The sequence below is a fragment of the Protomyctophum bolini genome (assembly GCF_963924005.1).
Source record: "Protomyctophum bolini genome assembly, chromosome: 4".
NCBI lineage: Eukaryota > Metazoa > Chordata > Actinopteri > Myctophiformes > Myctophidae > Protomyctophum > Protomyctophum bolini.
In genome coordinates, this window is record NC_137865.1 from 45,915,446 (window position 1) to 45,935,203 (window position 19,758).

The 19,758-nt window shown below is 43.0% G+C and overlaps 1 protein-coding gene across 7 annotated transcripts in view; it reads right to left on the reverse strand.

Annotated features, from left to right (window-relative positions):
• Positions 1-19,758, reverse strand: part of ppfibp2b (PPFIA binding protein 2b) — a 100,362-nt gene that overhangs the window by 20,995 nt on the left and 59,609 nt on the right. For 5 of the 7 annotated variants that reach the window (XM_080761984.1, XM_080761982.1, XM_080761981.1 and 2 more), the window contains 6 exons: positions 18,892-19,038; positions 12,657-12,905; positions 10,047-10,139; positions 5,888-5,996; positions 3,606-3,667; positions 3,085-3,160 (listed from right to left, as the gene is read on the reverse strand). In XM_080761984.1, the coding sequence (XP_080618110.1) occupies positions 3,085-3,160; positions 3,606-3,667; positions 5,888-5,996; positions 10,047-10,139; positions 12,657-12,905; positions 18,892-19,038 (736 nt within the window). The remainder of the gene's footprint in view (positions 1-3,084; positions 3,161-3,605; positions 3,668-5,887; positions 5,997-10,046; positions 10,140-12,656; positions 12,906-18,891; positions 19,039-19,758) is intronic. The other 2 variants (XM_080761983.1, XM_080761986.1) reach the window with 2 other exon arrangements.

The following is a 19,758-nucleotide window of genomic DNA, read 5'->3' on the forward strand; positions in this document are numbered from 1 at the left end:
GCGATTATGCTTTCGGGGAGCATTGTTGGCGCTGGCCGACAAAAACCCCTGATCTGACGTTAAGTGGTGCCCAAATGGTAGATCACGATCTACAAAGGCTTTGCAGGTAGACCACATGACATGGCAGTAAAAATATATATAATTTTAATAAAAAAAACGATTTTTGCATCTTCCGCTTTAGATGAACTGAAATGACTTGAGTGATTGACATCAAAAAGGGCCTGTCAGCTCAAACACACAATGCAATACTTGTTGTTGCTTACAATCATCAGTAGCAAAGTCAAATACCAACAAAAATAAAAGCCTACGATTTGCATTGTCCCCCCTCTATTTCCCATTCCATGTGCGTTTGTCTTATATGTAGCCTATATGAAAGGCCCCTCAATTACATTTTGTCACTATTTGCAGCAATGGGATGATAGTTTTATTTGGTGGGTATGTTGAGCTGGTCGTTTTGAAAGTAGCTCTCAAGTCCATAAAACAAACTAACATAGGCTACTTCTCTATAAGCAGAATCATGAATAGGCCTATTTAATTTATACAAAAGGAGAAGAGAGAGAGAGAGAGAGCAATGTGTTTGTGTCTCAAACTTTGTCTAATATTGTTTTAGAGCAGTGGTTCTCAAACATTGTCATGGCAAGAGCAAAGGACCCCCAATATTTTTTCAATGTACAAAAATAATCCCAAAATTGCGCATCTATAAATTCTAAGCATGTGAGCCGGGACTGTGTGTGTGTGTGTGTGTGTATATACATTCCGTCTGTAATTCCCTGTAGGCTTCACGTGAATAATGTTGTGTGCGCGCGTGCGGAGAAATAGTTATTTAATGAATCGCATGTTGGTGTGTGTGTGTGTGGGGGGGGGGCCTTACAGGCGTGCATGTGCGTGTGTGTGCGTGCAGGCGTATGTATACATTAGGGCTGTCACGATTCGCCTAGTCCACGATTCAATTCAATTTTGGATTTGCAGCTCACGATTCGATTCGATGTTCCATTCGCTATCACGATTCGCCTAGTCCACGATTCAATTCAATGTTCGATTTGAAGCTCACGATTTGCTTCGATGTTTGATTAAATTTTTTCAATCTATTTTTTTAAAACCTTCTTTTTCAGCATTGAGGGCTATATTCATTATAATTTAGGCCAATATCTTGGTTTGTAAAGAAAAACACTTGTTTCCCAATAAGTCACATTTATTTGCTATAAATAACAAATCAGAATGAGAATAAGAAAAGGTTTAACACCTTTGGGTTTTATGCCCTAACATTTTTTAAATGTTTCTTTAAGATGAGATGACTTGTAACATTCTTGTTAAGCTCTAAGTAAGTAAATGAAAGAAAAAAGAAGAAAAGACAAATAGTATATAGACCCATCTGTTGTTAGTTCAAGTATTAAATACTAATTTAAGTGTGTAATTTCACTTATACACTACCTGGTTATAAATAGCTGCAGTAGGCTACACCATTTTATGCAGTATTTTATACTATTTCTATTTAGTGTACATTTAGTGGATGTGGCTTACATCCGGTCTAAAGCCCACCCACTGTATGCGCTGATTTCCATACACAATCCGTATCCTCCCCTCACCGGATGTTGAATTAACAGTACTAACGGCCATATATTTGACGATCTTTTACACCAAACGATTTTAACGGCCAACGTTTCACATGTATTATTAGTTGTATACATTTTAGGAGTGAAAACATGTGTGACCTGCATGGCATTTTGTAACGTGGTTCTGCTGTTCTGCAACTCTCATTAAATATTGAAAGCCAGCGTTTGCCACCACTGATAGTGGTCGCATGTCTGCAGCTATGCAGACCGCAACTCCGTGCGTTAATTGTTTTGCACGGGGCGAATTAGCTGAGAGCTTTTCTCTATAAGAATATAGTTGGCTGTGTTGTTGTCTTTGTACCATCGTCGTTGGACAGATCGATTTCTTTGTGATGTCTGCTAAGATGCTGGCCAACTCCTCTCTGTGTGTGTGTGTGTGTGTGTGTGTGTGTGTGTGTGACTGAGTGTGTGTGTGTGTGTGGCACTGCTCCGATACAGTTGGATTTTCGTCTCTTTTTTTTCTCCATGCATTCGCATGGGCGGAATGGCCCGGCCGCTCGCGGAAGTAAATTGGCTGTGTGGCGAAAATAGGCAAAGTGATCGGTGTAAGGGTGATATTTTGGCCCAATCCGATTATTGACAAAGAACAATGTTGATGTAACTAAGGGAATCGTCGAGTCATTTTTTTTGTAAATAAAGAGATTTAGATGGAATAAGCGAAATAGCGATCGTATAATCTCTCCTGTTCCTTCTGTCTCTCATCAATGTCCTGCGCGAGATCAGATTCTGTGCTGCGCGAGATGACATTGTCAAGCTAGTGTGGGGGCGGGGCTGGTAAGAGAGGGCAGTGTTGCCAGGTTTGCGAATTGTAAGCGAGTTGCAGTGTATGCAAGTAGCGTGGTTAAATTCCTTGTGTTGTGGCAACAGCGTAGGGCGCAGCAAATACGACATTGAGGGGTAGAAACCATCCCGGGCGCGTGGTTCATGTAACATGTGTGTCACTGTGAAAGACTGGCCCCATTAAGTGAACGTAGTTGGCGTAGTAGACGCCAACATGACGATTTTGGTAGACGCCAACATGACGATTGTGACGTAGGCTGTTGACGTTGAGCAATAACAGCGTGTTTCATAAAAGTATTATTTGCAGAGTAAATAAGACACTTGAAGGGCTAAAAAATAGGCTATGTCAGTTCGGGGAGCGTGGCGAATTTATTGTGCATATAGAGATGTGTGGTGAAAGTGTGGTTCGGTCGGAGATAGAGCATGAAGAATGAGTATGGGTACACCTTTTCACTTGTATATATAGATATAACACACCATTTCACATTATCTCTGGAGTCATTTGATCAAGATGTATCAGGTCAGGTTTTTCTGATTACTTGAAATTGGCATTCCAATTGGCTACGACAGCATTCCAACGTTTACAGAGCGCACAGTGTGCATTCACACCCAGCTCAGAGTCCAATTAGTTTGGTTTCATTCACACCACAAATTATAAAATATAGTCAGATAGCTACTGGATAATTCTTACCTTGTGTGAGTGCCAAGACTTCCTTAATCTTTCTGTATTGGCCTAATAAATTGCTCAGCTCCTCTATATGTCGATCCTGTCATATATAACGAAACAAGTAATCCAATTAAATAAAACGTTTAAAAAAGCAGAATCAGGGTAATTAAAACATTGATACGCCCCACTAGAACTATATTTAACCCATTCTGAACGGGAACCCATTTTGGTGTTAGCATCATGTCATGCTTTAGCTATTGAAAAATAGCAGACCTACAAGCTCGTAGCGCGCCACTCGGTGGCGCGCTACGAGCTTGTAGGTCTGCTATTTTTGAAAAATCGAAGAAACGACTAACATTTTTAGAATCTGATCTCAGGTCAGAATGGGTTAATCAGACCAGTGTGTGTCCTAGTGGAAACCTCGTATGAATCTGATCTCAGGTCAGAATGGGTTAAAACATTGATACCCCCCACTAGAACTACATTTAATACTATTAGACTAATACTTAGAGGGACAACCCTCATCACCCACTAGAAACACTGACCTTTTCATCATTTGACGCCAACAAAGACTCCATTCCCATCTTCAACCTGTGGAACTCTTGGTCTAAGAAACAGGAAGATAAGGGTGTCATACAGGTGCTTACTGCGTTCTTTTCCTTATTCTTCAGGGGAGTAGAAAAACGGTCGGACAAAATGAACGGAGGCGAGCGTGTTTTGGGGGTGAGCCTTCCGGTTACCCTTCAGGGCATGCCTGATGCGATGTGTGGAGACCAATACGACAGCCATGCTAACACACTGAGCAAGCAAAACAAATGGACACGGACATCACCTGGCTGGGACAAATGTTGCATCGTTCCAAGCAATGTATTTAACTGGTGTGCTGCAGATACCATTAAAATGGTAAATGGTGCATTTATATAGCGCTTTTATCCAAAGCGCTTTATATAAATTGTGCATTACATTCACCCATTCACACACATTTATACATATGAATGTGTGTGAAACATGTACCGTAGGTTTTCTCGAGATGCATGTTTTGTTTTTACACGAGGCATCATCTCTTCATCATATGACATTGATTGATACTAACACACACCAGTAACAAATATTATTCAAAATCCGCTCAAATACAGCAATGGCGCCTAGTCTTGTTTGTTGTAATGGTGACATAGACAGTTGTAATGGTGACAGACAGTAGTAATTGTGCCCAGATGTCACACAAAAGCTCAAAACCGATGGTAAAATAATAATAGTGCAGACAATGTACAAAGACAATGAAAGGATGCAAATTATTATTGGAGCTTTTGGACCAATCTCAAACCAAACTCTCTGCTAACACCACTTCCCTGAATAATCGAAAGTGGACACTCACTCACTCACTCACTCACTCACTCACTCACTCGTGTGTGAGACAGTGTGCACTTATTTTCATTCCAAAACCACACATCATGACTCTCATCCACAACGATATCCAATCAAGCTCCCTGTGTAACGCTGCTAGGTCACAATGTTGACAGGTTACACAGGGACGTGCAGAGAGTGTTAGAGAGGCAGGGGCTGAAATCCTGTAAGAGGGGGCACTTTTGGACTAAAATATCAGATCTACAAGCTCACGCTGCGTCACGCTGAGAGCTATTTGCTATTAGCCATTTGCTATTTTCGGAGCACAACCCAGCAGTCTTTAGCTAGTGGAGATGCGGTGTACGACATGGATTTTTTTTTTTTTTTTTTTTTTTTTTATCCCACGATTTTGTAACCCAGTTTTTTCTTTTCACCCAGTGTCAATTATCTAATGTAATCCTTGGCGCTACACTTCCTCTGCCAACCTGGGGGGGCAGCGGACTGACCTCATGCCTCCTTCTATGCATGAGGAGTCCAAGCTGCTTCTTTTCACCTGACAGAGGGGGATTTCCCCGGCCGGACGTAGCACGTGGAAGGGACACGTTATTCCGACCAGTTCCTTTCCCTTCCATCAGGCGCCCCCGCTGGCCAGGGGGAGGCAGTTTAGAGACCAGGATTACTGCATGTTTTTGTGAGGGTATCTACCCTAGGGGACACGGGGAGAACATGCAAACTCCACACAGAAAGGCCCTTTCGCCAACTCCGCCTCGCATTTGCATTTCTTTCACCATGTAGTAAATGCTGCATTCGTGGTCTCATGGAAAGTGGCCGCGAAACAGTCCAGTTGACACTAAGAGGTGGTAGCAGCTCCAGAAGACCACAGACAGACACTTGGCAACAAATGCATGATTTGTACTTTCCAGTTTCCATGTCCAATGGGGTAATTTAGTTTTTAAAGAAAACACACACAGGAGGATGTATGACTTTGATTAGTTCCGTTTCTCTACAACTGTGGCGCATTAAGTACTCTTAAGCTGTCACTTATACAGCTGGAATAGGATGAGCCTCTTCGCCAATTCTACTGTAAATTGTACACATGGCAGCTATCAAGTTTTATGCTGTAAGAGCTGGACCGCAAAAGGCTTTATTTCAGACATTTAACCACCTAGAACCAACACACACACACACACACACACACACGGCAAGTGACCTACAGTGACATTAAACTAAGAGTTTGGTTTGAAATTGGACGCAGACCCAGTCAGAGCACACCGTGCCTTACACTTGTCAATCAGTTGCTTGATATAGACCTCCTCTACAGCAGAGGGCAGCAGAGAGTAAAGAACAAGTCAAAACAGAAGCATGTGTTAATTAGCATCCATCTCTCTCTTTTATCAGCACACACACACACACACACACACACACACACGCACGCACACGCACACGCACACGCACACGCACACGCGGTAGCAATGAAGCATACCTCTCTCAGTGTCACCTGGTGTGCAGCCTCTGGCCAGCAGCTGGTTCTGCAGACACTCTATCTCAGAGTCCTTGGAGGCCAGGATCTGCTGGAGCTCCGAGATCTCTGCCTGCGTGTGTGTGTGTGTGTGTGTGTGTGTGTGTGTGTGTGTGTGTGTGTGTGTGTGTGTGTAGAGAGAGAAGGAGCACACATGTTTTATTGTCCTGCCAGTCATTAGTTTAGCATCATGTACAGTACAGGGTTCGATTCGTCATGCTGGCTTGTTGTGGTGGACATTTTGGACATTCCATTTTTGCCACAGACAGACGGACATACTGGATGAGTGGACAATAATACCAGAAACACACAAAGAGCTATAGCTCTGAATGGCCAGAACAGGTCTAACTCTGAGTGTTCAAAATGGAACCAAATGGACCCTTATTGGTCCAATTGAACACTCAGAATAACCACTAGTACTAGTTGGACTCCCAATATGCCATATAGTGTCTTAGTAAAAAAAAGTGTCCTGCATATTCTGAAGAAAATCTGGAGACTTGGCATTCAGTATTTGGGTCTTATGATCAAAATAAGGACTTTATGATGGCGTGAAAAAAGAAAGCCCACGGGCAAGAGCAAGTCTTTGCCACGCTTGTTTTTATCATCCTCTGACACCACAAAACAATGAGGTTTTGTATTCATCAAAGTGTTTTTTGGTGCTTTCGTTTACATTTCATCACATAAAGCGCTGTTGAGTGTTTAGAGAAGTGCTATACTGTAGTATAAGTTTGATGTTTTATCCTTTTCTATTATTATTCCTAGGAGAGACGCAACTCAGTCAGAGAGCAGATGCTGATGACAGAGAGACCTGCACAACAACAACGACATATGGAGAAGAACTTAAGAACATAAAAGAAGCAACACTGGTGGTCAGACCCCCAAGACTAATGGAGAAACACACACCACAATGTAACACCATGAATGGGAACCACTGCAGTGTGTGTGTGTGTGTGTGTGTGTGTGTGTGTGTGTGTGTGTGTGTGTGTGTGTGTGTGTGTGGCAGTGGCAACAAGGGCACATTCTGCGCAGAAACCTCTTATCTTCATATTTGAACATTTTTTTCTTCGTAAATTAATGTCCTACTTCGTCATAACAGAGTCACACAAAAGTAGCAAAAATAGCCGATCTAAAAGCTCAAAAACGTGTTGCGATGCAACATGTTTTGAGCTTAGAAGTCAATTCATGAATTTGAATCCTGAAAAGTAACAGTTTTGGTTGTCGTTGGTTTCCAACCGACGACATGCAAATGGCTTAAACAAAACGAAGCCACGTGAGTGGTCTGCTACATGTGCTGCTCAGTTTGGATGGAAAATGTGTACGTACCGTACTGTACTATATGAGATCCACTGAGTGTAATTCTACACTCTCAGGGCTTACATTAACAAAGATTATTTATGTTCACTCCACACACACAAATACAAATAATGCGTTTCCATTTTGTAAGCACAAGACATTCAGGCAGATTGTATCACTAGCTGACAGACTTATGTTTGGATGAATTAATAGATTTCCCATGACCCTGTCCTAATAATGAGACTGTACTGTATACTGTACAGACCTTATTGGTTTTATACACTCTCAAGAGTTACAAAAGGAATGGAGAAGATTTTACCGTGTAGAGATGCCACCCACATTACGTTAAATGACATGTACAGCCCAGGGCAAATGACCCTTTTGGCAAATGACATCAAGTTTCAAGTTAAATCTTTATCGCCACGTCAACAAAAGTTGATAAAGATTTTTGTGTCCTGCTGCAGCTCAGGTCAAAAAGCAACGGCAGGCTACTGTCACAACACAAAGGAGGGAGGTGAGGAAGGAGGAGGAGAAAGGCATTATGGGAGGACAGAACACGAAGCGCCCAACAGACAAGGAGCATATTTAGACCGGTGTGGGGTGGGGTTGGGTGAGGTGGGGTGGGAGGGTGCAGGGTTAACCCATTCTGAACGGGGACGCATTTTGGTGTTAGCATCATGTTATGCTTTAGCTATTGAAAAATAGCAGATCTACAAGCTCATAGCGCGCCACCGAGTGGCGCGCTACGAGCTTGTAGGTCTGCTATTTTTGAAAAATCGAAGAACGACTGACATTTTTTTAATCTGATCTCAGGTCAGAATGGGTTAATCAGACCAGTGTGTGTCCAGCGGAAACCTCGTATGAATCTGATCTCAGGTCAGAATGGGTTAAGGGGTGAGTGGAGTGGGGTGGGGTGGGAGGGTGCAGGGTTAAGGGGTGCTCCACCTGTGCACTGTGGCAGTGCTCCTCCCAGTGCTGTTTCTCCATCTGTGTTTGTTCCACTGTCAGCTTGAGGCTGGCCAGCTGGGTCATCAGAGACTGATAACACACGTGGAGAGAGTAGGAGATAGAGAGCTAGAGAGATGTCAGGATGGAGAGACAATGAGGAGAAGAGTGAGAGGTGAGAGAGAGAGAGAGAGATGAGACAGACGAGAGTTGTGAGGAGAGAACGTAAGATGAGAGAGGAGGAGAGACAGAGAGACGAGAGAGGAAGGACAGCCATGCAGATGAGAGGAGAGAGAGAGGTTAGAGAAAGAGAGGTGAGAAGGAGACAAGCGAGAGACGACGAGGACAGACAGACACGAGATAAGAGAGTGGGACGAGGAGAGGAAGGACATACAGGAAGGAGAGAGCGTGAGGCAAGAGCAGGATGAGAAGAAAGAGAGAGAGGACATGGGGAAGGGACACGTCGTGGGGTTTGTGTGTGTGTGTTCGTGCGTGCGTGTGTGTGTGTGTGTGTGTGTGTGTGTGTGTGTGTGTGTGTGTGTGTGTGTTCGTGCGTGCGTGCGTGCGTGTGTGAGGAGTGATGGGGAGGTGAGTAAAAGAAGTGGAGGGAGAATGTGAATGAGAATGCAAGCGATAAAGAGAGGGGAAAAAAAGAGGAAAGCAGTCCAAGAAGAAGACAGAGAAACAGAGAAAAAGAGAGAGAGAGAGAGAGAGAGAGCAGGAAGGGGGCACTGTAAGCAGAAATAAAGACATGGCAAATCGACCTTCAGTTTAGCTACTAGCAACTGTGTTATCAAAGGAAAAAAAGTAACTCAGAAGTGAACAGATCTGAAGCAAGTGAAACAAGCAGAAATTTGTGCCGTCAGTCCAACAGCCTCAGACAAAAGAGAAATGGGGCCCTATCTTGCGCCACCCCACACCCCTTATCCCAAAACCAATTTGCTATTTTTACTTTTTTTGAAAAACATTTTTAAATAGTTCAACTAGCCGATCTACATCTTTTAGACTTTTTTTTAAAGGTTTTTCAATATAGTAAAGAAAAAAAGGCAAATAAGTTTATGGATAAGGGGTAAGGGATAGACATTCAAGATATAGTCCCGAATCTTAAAAGGGACTTTCATGATTCAAAATTGTATTAGTGCAAGTGTGAAAGGTACAGGGTATGTTAGTCTGAAACATTCACATCACACTCTGCAGCTAAATAAAGTTGAAACGGTTATTCTTCTGCCAACCGGTGGCATCAGAATAATATGTCACTGGGGTGGCAGTGGCTGCAGATCTCAATGGAAACAAGTTCTCAGGGCTTTGTGTATTAATTAATATCATTGTATAATTGGACCTCTGTTCTTTCTGCAAACTAACTTAATAAAGTGTCTATTCATAAATGGATAAGTTGGAAAATTGACGCGTTATCTAAATGATTTTTTTTAAATTATCATATTTTTAACACATCATCATACCTGAAAGTTATGCGGGAATTTGCGTTTAATGTCATTAAATGACATTAAAACGACGTTAAACTCACTTTGACGCTCACTTTATGCATGCGCATACCCTCTATTCAAACCTGGTATACAAGTTATTGCGAACGCAGTGAGCACTTACTATGAGACCTAGCAGATCATGTCTGTCTGTCTGTGTGTCTGTCTGTCTGTCTGTCCCGCTTTTGTGCCCATATATGGAGCTGAGTGATTTGTGTCACCATGACTCAGCCATAACCATATAAGGAGTCCCCAAAGCAGCTATACGTCCAAAACCCAAATATGTACGAGCTGCGTTCGCTTCCCGCGTTTGCGCGTCTTACTGTTATACAAGTTATATAATCAATATGTAACCCAAGTGTACACCTTTCTTTAGTTTTTGTCCCATACTGTAGTTACAGTACCTTGGTGGCTCTGAGCTTCCTCTCATACTGGCTCTTCTCTCCCTCCAGCTCTTCCACTTTACTCTTCAGCTGGTTCACCACCTGCAGTAGGTCCTACACACAGAGGAGAAGAAACAACAGCACACGTCAGTCAGTAAGTTCAGACCAAACCAAACCACACAAACCAGTTTGAAAGTCACAGATCTGACCATGCATGCACTCCAGTTCACTCCAGACTCTTTCTTTCTTTCTCCCCATTCATTCTGAAACTCTGAAAGTGGAAATTCTGTGAAAGAAACACACACATTTCCACTAGTGCTCAGGAATGGCCAAGGAAATCACCTCTACGTTACTGACCGGCAGTGGCACACACACACACACACACACACACACACACACACACACACCATGAAGGGGTAGACGTCAGTGGTGGAAAAAGTATGCAATCTTTTTTTACTTAAGTATCAAAAGTATCAATAGAAATGTAGAATGTATAGAAATACTCTGTTGTAAAAGTCTTGAATGAAAAATGTACTTGAGTAAAAGTACAAATGTATTGGTATCAAAATATACTTAAAGTACCAAAAGTTAAAAAAAAGTACTCATTGTGCAGAATGTCCCGTTTTACAAATTCAAAATGTATAAAAAAAAATATATATATATATAATTGCGGATCTACAAGATCTTGTAGATCTGCCATTTTCAAATGGCCGAAATGTATAAAGGGCCGAAGTGGTTAAATGTAAAACCACTTCAGCCCTTTATAAACGCAGTAAACGCACAATATCTTCCTCTGAAATGTACTGTAGTGGAGCAGAAGGCCAACTAGTACTGAAGACTGGAAACACAAAGTAAAGTAAAGGTACAGTACCTCAAAATTGTACTTAACCCATTTTGATCGGGAACCCGTTTTGGTGTTAGCATCATGTTATGCTTTAGCTATTGAAAAATAGCAGATCTACAAGCTCATAGCGCGCCACCGAGTGGCGCGCTACGAGCTTGTAGGTCTGCTATTTTTGAAAAATCGAAGAACGACTGACATTTTTGGAATCTGATCTCAGGTCAGAATGGGTTCATCAGACCAGTGTGTGTCCTAGTGGAAACCTCGTATGAATCTGATCTCAGGTCAGAATGGGTTAAGTACAGTACTTAGTCAATGTACTCCGTTACTTTCCACCACTGTGTACTTTAGACGTTCAACGATGACAACAGACCCACATTCAGTGCAGTTAAAGGTTGAGGTATAGGAAAGGTTTCCAAGACCAAACAGGAGAGTTATATCACAGGCATTACATTTTGGATGCAATGGAACGAACCATCCCCTTAAAAACAGACAAGAAGACAGTAGACACCACACCGTGCGGTTATCAACAACCAGGATGAGCCTGAGAACACAAAGCAAGGGGAGGGGGGGGGGGAAGGGAGGGGGCATCCACCTGGGAAATATATCAACGTTTAAAAGAAAAACCAATATATATTGTCAACGGAATGTGGAAAAACATCTCTCAAAAGCGGCAAAAGCAGCGAGTGCATTCTCCGGCAGCGGCAGTGTTTCCTCTGCCACCGGCAAAGCCTCCTAATCCGCCACAGACCGGCGGCTGCCGGCACATATGCCGCCACCTGCCGGCACTTGAGACGATAATTAATCTTTTCCAATGATGTACACGCCTTATTTAACCACTTAAATCCTATACACTTTGTTGCCCAGTGGGGTCCCTCAAGGTCTACTGTACATACTGTACTCGGTAACCTCCTTTTATTCAGTTTCCACCAAATCTCTTTGCCAGAAATAGCCGCTCACGACGTTGATGTGTTTGCGAGCTGGACGTGGACTGATGGATGTGTGACTATTTTGACTATTATGTCCAGATTATAGAGATGCTAGGGTGCATCGTGCATACTGTAGGGAGACCACTTCCATGCATACGTGTTATAATCAACAATAAAATAAACATAAAGAAAGAACAAATCCAAAGCGATAGGTTGGAGGGATTCAGCAGGGCGAGCCGGGTGTGTGTCCATGTGCATTGGGTGGGTTTCTCCGTCCATAGTCACTTCACCACACAATGATATATATAAGCTAAGTAAGTTAAGACTCACAGGGAAAACGTCTAATCTCTCTTTTGGGTCTCGACCTGAAAACGTTTGGGAGCCACGTTGCGTCTCCTCCAACATACACGTACACGGCATCGCTTCCACGACAGAGAGAGAATTCCGGCTTCCCAACTGACTGCAAACGCAACCGTTTGGAATCGGAACGCCCGGCCACTCCATAGTACATACAGCGGAGGATCCAAAGTAAAGCCATAGTCAGTCCCCACGGTGGTGGGCAGGAACTACACCCCTGAACCACCCAGATTTGTAATCTTGTAATAAGCTCTGTTGCACCTCAGCGTATTGAAGTATTTGGAAGGAAACTCAGAGAGGCCTAACAGGTTTAACATAAACAAGAGTCCACTCGTACACTGTATGACAGCAAACAGACATTCACTGCAAGAGAGCTTTGTTAGTTTGATTTGTGGGAAAAGTCCAGATGTTGGCTGGTGTGCAAAACGGTTAGAAGGAAAAAGGAGAAAAGGAAGGGAGGAAACAATGGGAAAGATGAGCTCATCCTCAGTCATGTCTGCCTACATGTACACTCTGTCCTCCTCCAATGTGCATTCCGCTGCATTCCTCCGGGTCACTGCCACCAGAGGGGCAGGGATCTGAGCCAACCATGCCCACTTTGGGACTCTGATCTCGGGCATGGCTGTCTCCCGTGTCCTCCTCCTGCCGGTCCTCTCGCTCTTCCAGGGCACGCTTCTCCTGAATGCGAGTGCTGATCTCCTCCTGAAACCTGCACATCTGCTCCTGGAGCTCACTGATCAAATTTACCACGCACTGGGAGGAGAAGTGGGAGGGCGAAGAGCAGACGCAGCGAGTGCAGGAGAAAGGACATCATTATATCAGGAGAGGACAGTGTAGAGCGGGGTTAGAGAATAAGAGCACAGGAGAGAAGAGCAGAGAGGAGGAGATAAAATACATTAACTTATATGTTAATCTAGACATTACTTGTGTACGTGTGCTTCCATATTTTCATTACTGACTGCCATTACTTAGGCAACCTTTCAAAGAAACACATACAAACGCACACTACCACACACATACAGTACACAAACAGAAAGTAGACATAACAGCCGAAAACGGTTCAATGATGGAGCAAGTTTTCTTTCTAACGAAAAAAAGGGAGGCATCCTGAAAATCCTTGACACAGAGCTGGACAGAAAACACTATTATCACTACAATTGACACATACTGTACTTTTAACTGTACTTTTAACATATCCCGGCTATTTCCGGGCATGTCATTACAGGCAAAACATGCACGGCGTTGTAAGTTTGTAGATCGGCTATCTTTGCCATGTGACACTGTCGTTGGACAAAGTAAATAAGACAAGAGCTCAAGGGGTAAAATGTACCACAACAAACTCACAACAGCACAGAACATAGCATCACATCTCTATTGCCACATTGTTGGAATAGCGTGAGAAACAGAGACACATATGCAAATGTACGCACGCACACACACGCACGCACACGCACGCACGCAGATACGCACGCAGATACACACACACACACACACACACACACACACACTCTTAATCCATATCCGCTTACCCTAGCATACCGAATGCCTAATCAACAGTCTGACCTTTTGGAACTGCAGTAAAATCAAATTGGGGACAACAATTTAGTCCCCAAATATAGACATGATGTCCCAACACAAAAGTGTAACCGTTTAATAAACGTAATACAAAATCATTTGATTAAAATACTGGAAAATATGGTGGAACTCATCAGGGGAGATGTAGAAATACAGAAGCACATAGAAAACAACGTGAAGAGGAGAGACATATAGACAGACTGTGGCAACCGCATCACAGACAGTGTGTGTGTGTGTGTGTGTGTGTGTGTGTGTGTGTGTGTGTGTGTGTGTGCGTGTGTGTGTGTGTGTGTGTGTGTGTGTGTGTGTGTGTGTGTGTGTGTGTGTGTGCGTGCGTGTATGTGTGCGTGTGTTGGTGTGATCTCTGGAGGTGAAAGTGTTTGGCCCTGAGGAATGCTATGAATGGGTGTCTGCCATTCCTCTTGTCTGCCCACTGGAGCCTAGCAGCTGTTGCTAACCACAAACATACACTGTACCCACAGCACACAGGCTAACACAGGCTAACACACACACACACACACACACACACACACACACACACACACACACACACACACACACACACACACACACACACACACACAAAATATGCAGTTGATTGACAAGAAATATACATAGCCTGGTATCAGTTACCATCATTCACAGCATGACCAAAACCATACTATGCTACTCTACACCGGACATGTTGGATTCATCGCTAAAGAGCAGTACCGCGCGTGTGTGTGTGTGTGTGTGTGTGTGTGTGTGTGTGTGTGTGTGTGTGTGTGTGTTACTGTATGTATTGTAGAGCACTGTTTCCCAAACACTGGGGCGGGACCCATTTTCATGGGGTCCCCTTATTTTTGGTTTCCTACGTTTTTGTTTTTAATTATAATTAATTTAATTTATCTTTTGGCTCATAAGCTAAAAAGTTTGGGAACCACTGATGTAGAGAGCAATACAAAGTGAGGGAATTACCATAAAAGAGAATAGACAAAAACAGAAAGACGCAAGGAGAAAAATAAAGAGATGGTTAGAGAGACGAAAAGTACCACCCACCACATCTGTTTGATTGGCCTTGATATGAGCTGATGTGTGCTGGGCTGTCTACTGTATGTGTTCATGCATGTTTGAACTGTGAACACAGGGCTGAAAGACATCCAGACATCTGTCCATAAGCTAAACCTCAACCTCCTCCCCACTCTCTCACTACAGCAACACTGTACAGCTATGTAAATGTTGGTTTAAGGATATAGTTGGCTCACATTATTGCTTACTCTAGTGGACACTACTGGAGAGGCTGTGGGCGACTTGAGATTTCACGGTGGTCATTTCAGTCCAACGACAGCCAATGACCACCTAGCCTTCCCTCGAGGTAATTAGACTTAGATTTATTTTGATTGGTGTTACTGTAGTAACGTCAAGGTTTGAATCTGTGTGTAGGGATTATAGTAGAATAGGTGTGAAATGGTGATATGCTTATTTTGTCTGGGATATAAAAAAAAATTAAACGCCTTTTAGCTCTCTTTTAGGGCCAACAGCTGTGAGTTATTAACTACTCTAACTTTGGCATCCCTACTTTGGGCAGGTGGAAATTAAATTAAAAAAATAGCCGATACAGGGGCTGTATGAAACATAAAAACATTTTTGTTAGCCAAAAATAAATTGCACTAAAACCGCTGCTTTATTAGAAGCATGGTTTTTATGTGAATTGTGAGCCCCTTGTGTGAGCAGATAAATAAAATAATCCATGAAGAGTTAAGTCACAGTTAGGCTTTTTCTCACAGATGTCACACTGACAGTTACTGTACATTCTGCAATATTTACTGTGTGAGCATCCTGTGCATTGTGTGGTGTGTGTGTGTGTGTGTGTGTGTGTGTGTGTGTGTGTGTGTGTGTGTGCGCGCGTGCGTGCGTGTATCAGAGTGTGTGCATCTACTGTACATGTAAAAAATGCTTCGTCTTTATTAAATTATAAATCACAATCCTGGAGCTACGTCTCTTGTGATAGTTTCACGCACGCATACACGCACGCACGCACGCGGCTTGACCACGAGGGCTGTTCCAGTGTCTTGCGGTGCCACTGGGGAACAGCTGGGTGTCACAATGAACAAAGCGGCAATACAAAGACACTACTGAAGACAAGCAAAGACTGCTCAGATATGTGTGTGTGTGTGTGTGTGTGTGTGTGTGTGTGTGTGTGTGTGTGCAGTATTACAAGGAAGTATCCCCATTTGTGAGAAGAATGTAAATGCCACTGTGTGTCTGATGGCCTTTAACGTGAATACAAACTGATGATGGGAGTTACCACTCTACCCCCTGAGCCACCGCCGCCCCGATGTTCCTAGAAGCTTTGTCATTGGTCGAAAAAAAACCTGGTCGCAATAACTAAACCAATCAGGAAGTAGACAGGCAAATCGACCAATGACAAAGCTTCTAGCTTCTAGTGGCCCCTAGATGTGTCACAGAGACAAACATTTTTTGGGAGCGTTCTACCCATTGCTGGCTGTCTGAATACAAAAATCACACACGTGTGAACTGAGTGGTGCAATTCCCCCCCCCCCCCCCCCCCCTCTCTCTCTCTCACTCTCACTCTCTCTCTCTCATTAGAGACACAGCACTACCCCTCTCTCTGTTTCTGGCGCCCCCTACTGGTATAAATAAGTCACATACTCGTGCTCATTCAGGTACACAAACAAACAGGTACACGGACATTGCTGGTTGTAGGAGTGGTTGCACCACTCAAAAAAAGGAAAAAAATCAATGCTAACAACGAACTTCTTGAATGGCTCTAACCGATTCAACTACAAGAACAGCATGACATCAGCTCAGTGCCCACCAACAATGACACATGCTGGTGGCGAGGGTGGTCTTGTTGACAGCACTGACAGCTGTCTGTCTGACCGGGTGTCTGGGGAGACTTCTGATGTTTACATTTCATTATTCAGGCATGTTCGTTCGCTCAATCGCTGCTCATGGATCACGTTCAAAGAGATTTAAGCTCAAGGCAACTGCCATGTCGAGTCGACTGACTTCTGTTCACTTTTCACATTAAAAGCTGCGCTATTTAACTTTAACCCATTTAGGACTGAGAACGGATTCTAAAAAATGTCTTCTAAATCATGACAGTTTTTTTGAAAAACCTGGTTTTCAAACTATTTCATTCATGTCAACAATATGTAATTGGCCGTGGACCCCCCATCTCAAAATATGTTGTTTCAGGGACCTCCCAGATCGCAAAGATATGGGCTAAAAACGTTCGCTGTGAAAGAATATATATTCTTATAATTAAGGTATATGTCATTTGTTTCTGTCTAATAAAAACATATTATTATTTCTAATAACGAACACATTATTTCGAATGACGTCTTATTACGTCTAATTAGAGTACCGTGGATTGTGCTGCGGCCTTGTTATCTCCACCAGGCTGAAGGCAAGAGAGAGATTATTAGATTTTCTTCTTTGTTTTGTTTGTTTTTGAAATATGTAGCTTGAATTTGATCATCAATGCATGGGGTCATGCGGTCTGAAACCAAACCATAATGAAAGTATGGAGTCATAAATATGTCATAGAAAGACATCATACGGTAGACTGAACACCCGGCCTGGCCGACATACAGTACTGTATATGCGTGGGACTACAGATGTAAATGAGCTCTTACCCAACTCTGGCACATTTACATCGAATTAATGTGCATAGTCCCAGGCAAAAATGAATAGTTAATTCATGTTTTACATTTAAAATTGTTGGCAGTACAAGCACACAGTTTAAAATCAAGCTTTTGAGTCTCCCGCAAAACAACTGTGAATTATTGGCAGTGATCTGATTCCATAGTATTAGGCTAAACTGGCACCTCTACACTGGCCTGATGACATGTTGGAGTTGACGAATGACTTGAGAACAGAACAGCCCTGGCTAACATCAAGCTCACATCCTCACAATCACATTCCATCCCTCGTGGAAACTGCTCCAGTGGCATGTACAACTACTGTACAACAGGTGACATCACACAATGAAAACATCTGGGGACCCTTTCCTCATGTATTTCAGATTACATCAATTGATAAGTTAATAAATTACCAGGCACATAAAAGGCTCTTAATCCACAAAATCCCATAAATTAAATACACCAAGAATCTAACATCTGCACATTTCTGTGTCGGGGAAAGCCATCTATTTTGGTTAAAGTGCTGGCTAGCTGAGACCACAATTATTCACTGGGAGAAGTTGGTACTGTTTCCTTTGGCTCAATGACAAACCCACCGGCAGATCACCCACAGACTACACCGTACAACGTGGACAACATGTACAACCTGATATACCTGCTTTTATAATGTCAGACTCATTCATGTCTTTATGCTAACTGACTGTTAACCACTCAAACCCTCTGGGTTTAGTACCTGACCTGAGTTGGCTTGTACTTGGACCGCCGTTTCCATCTAGAGTCTACTCTAGACCAAATCATGTCACCTACAAGCTCACAGCGCACATTGTGAGTTTGTAGATCTACTATTTTTGGCTAATGTTCCCCCCCCGGAATATGAATGCTATATAATAGGGTTCAAGTGGTATAAAACCACTTGTGGTCCTATGCTGTACAATACAAGTCTACATAGGACTATCATGATTTGGTGATTCTGTGTACTAGCTTGTTTTTGGCAGGAGTAAGAAGCCAGAGGGGAAAAGAATAGCACGTCTACAGCAGTGACTTCTGTATAGAATTTACATTATACAGACACATACAAGTTTGACAGTACAGTAAGTGTGTCATGTCATCAAGTGTGTGGTTATTTGTCGAAAGCTCTTGTTAATACTTTTCATGGGTTAAATATTTATAGAACGCACAGACAGACTGAGACACCTGGCATCTCTATTATGGGCACGTCATTATAACAACCATTACAAAATGGTTGCCCACCTCTACAGTATATCAGTTACATTAATTGTCTACAATAACTTACTATGAATGTAGTAATCTCCTGAGCATAAACAAACAAGAAAAGCAGTTTGCTTGTTCCTGGTAACAGAGTAAAAGTCTGAGCGTAACTTAGAAAGTGAGCGTTTATAACTTTGAAAGTGTAAACAGTCAGGTTTTGACCGTGTAGCAGGAGTTGAAAAACATAACTTTATAGGTGAACACACACACACACACACACACACACACACACTCTCTCTTTCCTTTACCTCGGCTTTGTTCTGCTCTGACAACGAGTCCCGGTTGTGCGTGTTGGCGTGCACTTCATCCACGCCGACCAGCTTCAGCTTGAGGTAGGAAACCTCGTCCATCAGATCCAGCTTCTGAGTCTCCAGCGATGTCCTGCTGAACAGCTCCTGGAACGCAGAGGCAGCCATGCATTACATACATGACTGTAGTGTATACACATACACAGACAAACGCACACACGCCAGTGAGTCCACATACTGACATTAAGACAGGGAGACACACGTGAATAAACATGTATGTATACACACAAAAACACAGCTACTGTAGTGTAATGCAGTCAGTATGACACTCAGCCAGTATGACACTCCACTGGGCACAATGTTCTTCCCACACTGACTGGCGGGCTGGACTGGGCTTGGGGCCAGGACCCCACATGGCTAAATATATACTCATACAGGCTAGCTAGGGACTCTATTAATAAATCCCTCTGTCTCCCTCTGGAATGGTAGAAAAAAAAACAACAGGGGGAGAGAGAGAGAGAACTAGAGAACATAAACAGAGATAAGGCTATACATGCTATTGGACTATGAAAAGGTGTGTGTGTATTTCTATGCACTGACTCACGCTAAACATGCACGTCTCTTTCACAAGACTGTGCGCCGGGCGGTTGCTTTCATTTCCTTGTCCAAACTACTAATCCAACTTCCGCTTTTTTCAAAGCCTCATGGCTTTACGTTGTGTGATGTGCTAGCCCATTTGAGCCTCTATACGTCCATGATCCATGGGAACGCAACTGGCCGGGGCGGAGAGAGAAATTATAATTTCTGATGGAGATTAGGGTAAGAGAAAACGTGTATGTTCTCCTTCCTAAAACATGAATTGTAAAG